Below are 11,517 nucleotides of genomic sequence, written 5' to 3'. Positions count from 1 at the left end.
ATTTATTGTACAAGTTAAAATACTAGTATACGCTAAAAACAAATCACAAGTCTCCAAGACTAAAAACAAATCACTAAGTCTCCAAGACTTGTGCTTTTAATGTTTTTCTTACCAAATTAGCTTTTTGAGTCATTTTTGCAAGCTTTTTTCATGAATGGTGCTTCCAGTTTCCAGCCACCAACAAGACTAACATTTTGAGCCCAAGGGAAGGAGAAGAAAAAGAAAATGAGATGGAGAAAATCATAGTGTGATTATGGGCAGTCCAACCAAATAGAAAATAGAGAAGAAAACTCACATGGCTTGTGATAGATGAAAACAAACCAAGGCTTTGGAGAACTAGTGATGGAAGATGAATGCTCTGGTTCTTTAAGCTCCAAGGTAAGAACCAAGCAAAAATGGTGCTCCTTTTTGCAATAGAGTCGCTCGGTCACTTGAGAGAAAAATAAATGATAATGAATTTGAAGTGAAAGGGAAATGTGTGAAAGAGAAAAAAGAATAGGTATTAAGACCCCAAAATCAATTAAATCAAGCTTGTAATTTCCCCTGGTCAAGGAGCTATCGACCAGAACTAGAGCACCAATGGGAGTATAAAATTCAAGTTTTTTCTATATTGAATTTAAGGAAAAGAAGTTGATTAAAGGTTGAGTTTTGGTTTAATCATTTTAGTCCAAGACTTTAATTAAATTTAAGATTAATATGCCTAATAGTCTTATTAGATTACCGATGGCAGAGGAGGGTTAAAATTATAACTTACCATATAAGTTGAGTGGTGCTAACTAAAATTGCTCCTCATGTATCATTTGCCATAAATTATACTTAAACACCAATTGTTCTTTGAGTGATTATTTAATCTTCAATGTTCATAATCAATAGGGTTTAGTTCAATTGATTGAATAAAGATACATGTTAATTGGTATTTGTGTTCAATTCCCATGAATAAAATAAGTATGTTCATAAGAGCAGCTCCCATATTAGTTTTCATGCTGACATGAATAGTAAAAAGATTCAAAAAAGTGAGTTTTCCATGTTGGAATAGTATATTCTTTGTCTCATGTGGAGAACTCCGATGCTGGAAATGGTAACGTTCCTATGCAAAATTACATAAAATATAGTGGCATTTCTTTTGGTGCAAGTTTTATTTAGGGGTACCAAAATCCTATATGACTAGGATCACATAAACGATGACATGTGTTAATTTTGTCAGAACTTATATTTTTTAAGAATGTTTTAATATTTGCTATTTAACCCTCATTAATTTATAACCACTACTAGAAAAACACTCTTTAACATCGCTATATTTACATCGCTATATTTACATCGGTTATACTAGAACTAATGTAAATCATAAACGCGGTGACAAACTTGTAAATAAAAAAAAAATGCAAACATATTTACATCGATTGGGAGAAGAAACGATGTAAATATGAGCAATTCTACATCGGTTTTATTATTGACCGATGTAGAAGTGAGACCCTAATATGTGCCCTGCGAACACCTTCACACCCCCTTCCCCACCTCTCGCCACACCCTTCCTCATCTCCCAACCCCACACCCCTTCCCTCTTCATCGTCGCCCTCTCTACCCCCCTCCCTCGCCCTCTTCCGCCGCCTCCACCACTCCACCCCCGCCGCCTCCCTCCTCTTCCCGGAGCTCCCCCTCTCCCGCCCCAACCACACCGTCGACCTCTTCGCCCTCTCCCCCTCCGCCCTTCTCGCCGCCGTCCCCTTCCCCGTCCCCGCCCACCGCACCCACGCCCTCACCCGCGCCCTCCTCTCCGCCCGCATGGCGCCTCGCTCCATCCTCGTCCTTGACTCCCTCCAACCTCCCAACTTCCGCGGGAGCCTCTCGTCCGACGAAATGCTAGCATTTAAGCTCAAGAGCTCAGCCAAAAGGAAGAGGGCCGAGGTTGAGAAGATGCTCCCTGGGGTTCCGTATTACCCTTTCGGCAGCGTCGTTGATGGGTTCGGCGCCGTGATTTTCCCGCCCTGCCAGGCGCTCAACGTGAGGTTATGTTATTTCTTTTCCAGATACATTAGGGTTTCTCTCCGACCTCACTTCTTTCCGGGATTTTGGGGGCAAACTTAATCTCTGACACTTATGGCCTCCAACATGTAGATGACTCCTCAGGTCGAGCAGATCCACGGTGAAATTCGCGACACATTTTGAGCCCTCGCGTAAGCCCTCTCTTAATTCTCTATTATCACCCTACTCCGTCTCATACATCAAGAATTAATTTGATTAACTATTATGTTGTTGGTGTTATAGGTTGTGATTTTGTGATTCTTGTTAACGTTGGGGATTATACTGTCAAATGTAATTTCCAATTGATTGTTGAGAGTGGGTTCAGACTTGGTGTTGTTTGCCCTTTAGGTTTTTGTCATATTTGAACTTTTTCTATTTAAGGGATTATGCAGAAGAGTTTTAAGGAGTAGTGAGACTCTAGGAGGAGTTTGCTTTTATTTTATTTTATTATTATTTCACCAGTTCTCATATTTTCTGTTGTCATTGTGGTTTATATCTGATCTCTTGAAACTGTGGATATTACTGTGTCGGATGACCTAGGTTGCCCTTTTTCACCCTATGATGGGTTGAACCAGTTGATGGTGGTTTATGGTTATGTACTTATGTTATCCTCCTTTATTATATACACGTGATTTATGGTTTACTTGTACTTCTCTTCCAGTCTAGTCTCCTAATAATGTGTCTTTAGCTGGTGCGACGTTCTTTGTTATCAAATATCAATCCATGGAGGAGCGAATGAAAGAATTCGGGCTTAATATGAAAGAATTCAGGCTTAATATGCTTTTTTTTGGAAATTAATATTATATATATATATGTGTGTGTGTAATCTCTCATGTTCAAGTTTGTCATAAGTAGCCACAAATTTGAAGACTATTTATTATTATTATTATTAATTTTGGTATTCATATTTATTATTTTGATAGAATTCTTGATTTATTATTGTTAGAATTGTCATTAATATGTTGATATATGTGTTGATTGATGTGTGACTTTGACATATTAATATTTTCATTACAAGTTTGGTATAAAAAAATCAAAACATAAGGAAAACAAAAAAAGAATACATACTACATCGGTTTTTTCATAAACTGATGAAAAAAGTGTTCAATATATATACTACATTGGTTTGTATGAGAACTGATGTAATTTTATCCATTTTCTACATCAGTTTTAGAACCGATGTAGAATGTCTCTCACATTCTACATCGCCTGAATCTACATCGATTTTAGAACCGATGTAGATTATCCAAATGAATTGATGTAAAATGTCCCTATTGTAGTAGTGAACCTTTTAAATAATAGCTCTCAGCATATTTAAATATGCTTTATCTTCTTCATCTCCCAACCCGTTTCATTTTCATTTTTCCTCTTCTCTCTGGCGCATCTCTGGCAAGCACCTCTCATTCTCTCCTCCGTTGCTGGACAATCTATTCTCCCTACAAAAAGCACCATTTGCTTCTTCTGTCTATTTCACCTCTGATTTTTTGTTGTTCTCTCTTTCCGCTCACCTCCCATTCTCTGGTCTCCGGTGCTCCAAAACCTACTATGCCTACCAAAAGCTCCATCAAAGACGGTAACTTCACCGTGTACCCTTCGTTCCACATACCACAACGAGTATCTAGGTTGGACGATCTTCAGCATAGGGTTTCGACTGAGGTTCGGATTTCGTTATTCATTTTCTTTCTATTACTGTGTTTGCTTCATTTTTATCATCTTCATCTTCCAAAGTAGGTTTGTTCTTCATTTGTATTAGGTTACTCTTCGAAAGGGGATTTCTTTTGAAGTTTGTTAGAAACTATGAAATGCATGTTTATTTTAGTAAAAGGTTTTATTTGTTTCGATTGAATAACAAGTACATTTATAATATTGTGTATGTATTTATTTTTTTATCATTGTTATGCAAATGGATGAGTTTAAAGATATGTCTAATTTGAATGAAAATGGTTTTATTGATTGTAATCGTAGTGAGGTTGAAAAAGTAATTAATATATATAGTCAAATTGATGAAGAGGTCAATTTAGAAGATGAAGGTGATGACGATGTATACAAAAGTTATATTGATCAGACGGCAGATGATATTTATGGATTGGAGTTTGCAAGTGAAAATACTGCTTATAAATTTTACTTCACTTATGCTAAGTGTCATGGTTTTGGGATCAGAAAAGATGAGATAGGTTATGATGATAAGCACAATATTGTGATACGACAATATTTATGCAACAAAGTTGGATTAAGAGACAAAAAAACATTTTATGAGAGATGATATGAAAAAAGAACATAGACCACTATCTCGTATAGATTGCAAAGCAAAGTTACGTGTACGTTTGGATCCAAAAACCTCTAAATTTAAGGTCGTTTCATTTGAGGAAGGTCATAATCATATTCTATGTGGTTCTAATTTTGTGCAATTAATTTGTACGTACCGTGGTTTGACTTTTGCATACAAAGCTCAGGTTGATTCATTACATGCCCAAGGTGTTAGGACATGTCATATAATGGGTTTTATGTTGGACCAAATAGGTGGTCATATGGGCCTTAACTTTAACAAAAAAGATTTGTTCAATCATATTGAGCGTAGTAAGCGTTCTAAGATCAAAGATGGAGATGTAGTGGTTGCTTTAAGTTATCTTCAAGGCAAGGCAGATAATGATCCATTATTTTTTTCAAGGTACATGATATCATGTGAGGGTCAGTTAAAACACCTATTTGGGGCTGATGGCATCAGCAGAAGTGATTTTCAATGTTTTGGTGATGTACTTGCTTTTCATAGTACATATAAGAAGAATAAGTATAACAAGCCATTGGTGATTTTTTCTAGTAAAAACCACCATGCTCAAACTGTTATATTTGGTTGTGTTATTGTTTCTAATGAAATTATCGAGGCATATAGGTGGGTGTTGGAATCCTTTCTGAATGCTTGTTAAGCAAGTATTTCCAGAAGCAACACACAGGCTTTGTTCATGGCATTTGCAAAAAAATGCTTGTTAGAATGTTAAGAATAATAATTTTTGGAAGGATTTCAAAAGAGTAATGTACGGTAATTTTACCCCAGAAAAGTTTGAAAGATTATGGAATGAGTTAATAGAAAGACATGAACTACAAGACAATAATTGGGTTCAACAAACTTACCAAAAACGGTTTATGTGGGCTACTGCTTATTTACGTGACATTTTTTATGAGTATAAGGACTACTTCTTTATGTGAAGGAATAAATTCATGCATAAAGTCTTATTTGAAGAGAAAAAATACTATAGTTGAGTTGTTGTACAATTTTGAGCATTCTTTAAGAGATTATAGGTATAATGAGTTGTTGTCTGATTTCAATTCTTTTTATACAGAACCTGTTTTATCCACGTGTTTGCCCTTAATTGAAAAAAAAGCCTAAAAAATATATACCAGTGATGTGTTTAAATGGGTAAAGGTTGAGATTGTTACTACTGGATCTTTGAATGTTATTGATACAAATGACATTGGTGATGAGCTTACATTCACAGTTGACAATTATAAACATCATCAATCTTTACACAATGTTGTTTTTGACAAAGATCAGTGCAAATATTAATGTGGTTGTATGATGTTTGAATCTTGTGGCATTCCTTGTATTCATATTATATGTGTTATGCGATATCAACATGTTCATGTGTTTCCTCCAAGTTTAATATGCAATCGATGGTTGAAGGATGCTAAAAATTCAGTTTATATGTCTTATGAGACGGGATAATTCTAATGATATGATTATTACTGTGCGCTTTGGGGTTTTAAGTGAATGTTTTAATAGACTTGGTCACCTTGCCTCAAAGAGTCGTGAAAGTTATAATTTCATAAGGAATGAAATTTTGAAGCTTACTGATAAGTTACAAAAAGAAGTTGGTTTGCACCACAATGGATATGATGCTAGTAATGATTATTGTGACCCCCTTGTTGTTAAGACAAAAGGTGTCCCATCAAAGAAAAATGTCAAGAAAAAGAGTAGGAAGTGTTCTAATTGTAACTTAACTGGTCATGTAGCTTCAACATGTCCTATCCTCCTTTTCATGGATTATGACTTTAGTTCCAGTGAGGATACTACAGAATTGGATCATGCTGGTGTTATAAATAGTGATCAAAGAAGTGTAAGTAATTTATTTTGAAATATCATTTTAGGTAATTAATTTATTTATTTGACACATCAGTTTATATAAGTAATTTATTTTGTTAATTACAAGGAAATTTTACATCCTCTGATGATGATACTAACAAAGAAGATGGCAGTAGTGCTCTAGTCAAGGTATTTCTTGTCTTTAATTTATATTTGAAAAAAAATTTAATAGTCTCATCATTTGTATTTTGTGATTAATTTATGAAAGTTGTTGATTAATCGAATGTACAGAATAAATGAATGGATGATGATTTAAGTATAACAACATTAAAATATAAGAAACAAAGGGTTTCAAAACCCAATTTGAAGGAGGAGAACATTGTAAGTGAATTTTATTTTCATATATGTATGTATTAAAATATTTATCTTTGTATTTGATTATAATCATTGTTTTGTATTATCATATTTAATTTCAGAAATTGAAAGCTTCAAATAGTGGCTCAAAAGTACATACAGATGGTAGGAAGATTTGTGATAAAAAATGTAAAAGCAAAAGGAAAAGCAAGTTCTTGTAATTTAGTGAAAGATGTGAACATGGAGTCTTCAAGTGAAAAAATAGAGAACCAGTTTGTGAGTAATATTTTTTTTTGTTGAGTTCCTTAAGGATCAAAATATAATTTTTTTAAAACTTGTAATTTGTTTATGTTAATGAAGGAAGCTGAAGAATCTGACAAAAAAAATGTTTTTTCCCTGGAATTAATTGAAAGAATTGATTTTCTCCGTACTTATAATCAGTTTGCTACTGTGCAACATCCTTTTTATAATCATAACCAGCGACAACAGATGTTAAACTTTCAATATCCACAATACTTGCCAATAAATGAGGTTAGTTAATTTTGTTTCCGTAATGTATATACATACATTATCCATAATATGTTATTAATATAAAAAAATTAAAACATTCATAATGTTGTAGAATTATCGTTTGATGAACATGGCTGGTGCATCTAGTTGGTCTGACTTACTTCAAAATGTTATGAATGGTGGCACTGAAACAAGTAAGTTTGTTTGTTGATAGTGTTGTACATTAAAATATTTTTTTATATAATGCTTGTCACGTTTGGCATTTTTTTTGTAGGTAAAAAACCAGGGTAGAAAATGGTGATTTCTTAGCTTTAGATGCTAAATTTTACAAGCAACAATGGTTTTGCTTTGACTAGAACGGACGTTGAGACAATGTTGTTAGTTTGCCATGCAAAATTATAAGTGAATTTTGAAATTTAAACATATTTAAATTTTATATTGTGAAAAAATGATTGTCCTACACTTATTTTGAAATGATATTCAGCCAAAATTTTAAATACTTATGACTTTAGATGGAGAAAATGATTTATATTTTATCTGACTATGCATGTGCAAATTGACTGGTTAAATAAGAAAATATTGTGTGTATAATTTGTGTTAAATTACTGTACTAATTTTGATGATAAAAAAAGTAATAATATGATTACAAATTATAAATGAAAAACAGATAAAGTCATGTAATACATTATCTGTTATGTACAAAATTCTCACAAATAAAGGGAAACATCATTAGCCTTTTTATACATATAGTATGTTAGGATTATGAGTAAAATAAAACTGAAGGACATCATCCACCAAAAAGTTGTTGGAGTAGACGAACTCATACCATCCTACAACCATGTACCTTTCATGAGAACTTCCTTTCAAGTCACATACATATTGATTTCCATCTTCATCCTGCAAGACTATTATTTTTTGTTCAACTGGGATAAAATCTCTAACAACATGAAATGGAATAGTCTACAAAACCAACATGTTATCATTAGTCATGAAATATAAGATTATATAATTTTTTTTAACAAATTACCATATAGGTTGTTAATTACCATAAAACTTACCGGTGTTTGAAAATTTTTAAAATCTTGATTAGTAATTATTTTGACCCAACTTTTGTCAACCATAAACTGTTGTAAATTTTCTTCATCTTTTCCAATATCGTAATTAATTTAGATCTTGCTTCCAAAAAACACCCTTATTAAGAACTTATTATGTTCTAAATAATGAATTCAAACCAGATGATTGTTTTGAAGATGATATATTTGTACTAGTTGCAAAGCACCAGTGAACTGGAAATCAATACCGGTTGAGTCATATTGTAATTGCAAAGAAAATTCATTTCCTGCAAGATCAGTAATGATGACAATGCCAACATTCATCCTATCTTGCCAAAAAATTAAAAGTTCCTCCAAGTCGCAATATATCCTGCTTTAAATAAGTAAAAGAAAAAGTTAAAAAAAATATATTCATACAAAGAACTCCACACATTTTGTATATGAATTAGTAACTTTAAAATTAATACTTGTTCATTATTTATGTTGGTTTTGAATATTTGAAAAAAGTTGGTCGAAAAGTCAATAGTATGTTGGTTGACGAATGCGTTTGAAATTGGGTAATCTATTTTTAAAAAAAATTCATTGAATATATGTAGTTGGAAATAATTATTTCCTATAAAGTGCATCATAATAACATGAATTGTGTTCATTTGATAGAAATTTGTCATATCAGTGCACCTACTTGTAAACCAATGCTTGTTTTTTCTTTTAAAAATTACAAGTGTGTTCACATTGCCATTGGGATCCATGGCATAACATAAATCAGTAACTAAATGATGACCCCAAAATTGGTCAAAGTTCTTGCATATTTTCATTGAATCCTGTATATTGAAATAATAAAAGTTAGATTACAAACAACAATAGTTGATAAACAGTATTAGTGAACATTAAAAATAATATGAAAATACTTTTCCTGGAGTTAATTTTGTAGCAGAAGTTTGAAACCAGTATTTGAACTTGTCATTGTTTACTGATGTGGAAGAATATGTCATCTTTAATATCTGAAGAAAACATTAGTACGAAGTGAATGCTGAATAAAACCCAAACGAAGATGTCATTTTTAAAATTTGAAAGTCAATACAGACATACCTGGATGAGAGAAGGATGAACTGAATGTTGAATAAAACCCAAAATGAAGGCAATGGTGTTATGGAATTTAAGTTTCACTCAGCGTACATATGAACACTTTGAAAATGAAAATATATGGTAATCAATTATGGAATTTGAAAAGTGTGTATTGTAGGTCACTTTAAATAAGTCATTAAGGGGGGGTGTAAACCCTAAACGGGAAAACGAAGAGTCTTTTAATAACTTTACACAACTAGATATTAATTATGTAATAAAAAAATATATTAATATACAACTGACGAGACAGAAACCCTATTTTCATTTACGAAGCACATACAGATTTCATGAGGGATATCAAATTTATTTATGTATGACTGCAATTACATGATTCCGATAAGCAATGATGATTTCAGAAGTATGCAGTAATAATGACATGATATAGTCATACACGTGTGTAGTAAGGAAGCAGGGTCAGTTTGAATAATACATGCGTGTTTAGTGTTTACTATCAGAATCATTTTCCCAATGTTTGATAGAAACTGATTACAATTTTAATATTTTTAATTAAATTAATTAATTAATTAATTATATTAAAATATGAATTATATAATTATTTATTAATAAGAGTAAATAATTTGTTAGGGTTGCAGAATACAATTACAAAGATGTACAATTTTTGTTTTCGAAAACAGGACACTAAAAGTTTGAAAATTATATAAATAAATATGTAAAAAAATATGAAAATTTTAAAATTTAACTAATAACTATAAAAATAATCACATTTTACAATTATTTTTATTATATAAAATAAAATTAAGGTAATTTTTTAATTAGTTTACAAAATAATATATTTCTGTATTTCTCGTAATTGGAATTAAAAGAATGCATATCATAGTAAATGACACCAAAACTAAGTATAAAAGTTACCAATGTTTAACAAAAAAAATATATTGAACGATTCACGACAACAACAACTAAATTTTGAAAATGTTTATCAGTAGATATTCTGAGTGAAAAACTTTTTCCAACTTCAGGACGTCACCCTCTTTGAATTTTTCACCCTTCAAAAATTGCATCCATGCAGAACCCAAATAACACTCCTTAGTTTGGCGGGACGATCTTCTGCTTATATATATATATGATTCATATTGTTTTTTTTATTGACATCAAATAAAAAACAATATCCATAATCATATATGTTCCAAGCAACGACGTATTTAACAAGAAAATTATGTCACCAAACAATTAAATAATTAGTAAACTATATTATATTAATCATATGTTTGTTATATTAATTATTGAGTCAAAATATACAAAGTTCATTAATAAAATGATTTTAAAGTAAATTATTTACTCACCAATGGTTGTTTCCATGTAGTTGCTTCCTTTGTTAGAGTCAAATATCATGGTGGATATATGGGCAGGTTATCCTTTGGTTCGTGATTAGGTTGTGGTGCTGGTGGAATTATTAGTTTCAGGTCTCTTGATTCATCCTCATTGGGCTCTTGTATTATGTTATTGTGACTGATAACAAAAACTTCCAACATTCAATGAATTTAAAGTATGACAATAAACAACTTACTTAAGAAATTTTGTAAATTAAGTCTTATCTTAGATTTTCAAAGTTTGGATTGTCGGGATAAATAATTTCTTCACCATCCATATTAAAAATACGCATATCAAATCTACTATTACCTTTATACCGAAAATCAATAGTATGTTTTTTTTATACCATAAAATAGGAGTAATTCCTTTACTCCTTCTTTAAAAAGTCTGACTGTCGGACCAATATTTTTTAAACCAAGAGTGAAAGTGTTTCCTTTTGGATCAATAGTTTGGCATACACTTAACTTCCATTTCCATTGTTTATAAAATAAATACTTCCAAAATATTTGTGCCTGGAAAAAATAAAATTTTAAAAAATTAACAATCAAATATATAATGGTAAAATTTGTTTATTAATTTATAAAAAAAAATAACGTTAAATACCTTTTTTTGGTCTCAAAAAAGAACTGAAGTGTGTTCCCAATGGCCTAACAATAAAGAAAATCGCATTTATCATTCGTAAATAAAATTAACAAATAACAAATTTAAATAACAAAAGTAAATCCTATGTATTCTGTATCCATGCAATCAGTAATAAAGTTAAAAAAAACACATTGATCATGTTTATTATTCAGTTCATACATTCAATGACTGAATAAGTTAAAAATTAAAGTTGAACACACTAATGATAAGGAACATTATGATTTCGATTAAACATGCACTACAACAAAAATTATTTTTAACGACAATGGTTTAATGACAATAATTTAATTGCCGCTATTTAATTATATAATAAAAATATTAATGGCTAATATATAATAGCCACTAAAAGTGTATTTATATTACACTAAAGTTTATTATTAGCGAAAATTATTTATTGAAAAAAAC

At 31.3% G+C, this 11,517-nt stretch overlaps 1 protein-coding gene across 13 annotated transcripts; it reads left to right on the top strand.

Moving 5' to 3' along the window:
* Positions 1-1,390: 1,390 nt before the first annotated feature.
* Positions 1,391-7,475, top strand: LOC109806972 (uncharacterized). Of its 13 annotated transcripts, none has more exons than XR_014434037.1 (7): positions 1,426-2,006; positions 2,116-2,174; positions 6,031-6,134; positions 6,228-6,289; positions 6,935-6,985; positions 7,077-7,158; positions 7,239-7,475. XR_014434037.1 is itself a non-coding variant. In XM_083075183.1 (6 exons), exons 3-6 carry the CDS (start codon positions 6,057-6,059, stop codon positions 7,253-7,255), a joined length of 228 nt encoding a protein of 75 aa, XP_082931309.1. In that variant the 5' UTR covers positions 1,428-2,006; positions 2,116-2,174; positions 6,031-6,056; the 3' UTR covers positions 7,256-7,475. The 13 variants fall into 13 exon arrangements, 2 of the variants coding, with proteins under 2 accessions (XP_082931308.1, XP_082931309.1); XR_014434035.1 differs by having other exon boundaries at positions 1,427-2,006; positions 6,896-6,985; XR_014434032.1 differs by having other exon boundaries at positions 1,436-2,006; positions 6,392-6,985.
* Positions 7,476-11,517: the final 4,042 nt, after the last annotated feature.

This window comes from Cajanus cajan, chromosome 5 (genome assembly GCF_000230855.2).
Source record: "Cajanus cajan strain Asha chromosome 5, NIPB_CcT2T_4, whole genome shotgun sequence".
Classification (NCBI taxonomy): Eukaryota; Viridiplantae; Streptophyta; class Magnoliopsida; order Fabales; family Fabaceae; genus Cajanus; species Cajanus cajan.
The sequence above is the reverse complement of the archived record's forward strand: the minus strand, read 5'-3'. Positions and strand labels throughout refer to the sequence as shown.

Bases quoted from the DNA above. Each gene is read 5' to 3' on its own strand.
- LOC109806972 (XM_083075182.1), top strand. From the start codon at position 5,703: ATGCTAAAAATTCAGTTTATATGTCTTATGAGACGGGATAATTCTAAT. The intron at 6,135-6,934 runs GTAAGTAATTTA...AATCATAACCAG, and splicing joins TAAATAGTGATCAAAGAAGT to CGACAACAGATGTTAAACTT. The intron at 6,986-7,076 runs GTTAGTTAATTT...ATAATGTTGTAG, and splicing joins AATACTTGCCAATAAATGAG to AATTATCGTTTGATGAACAT.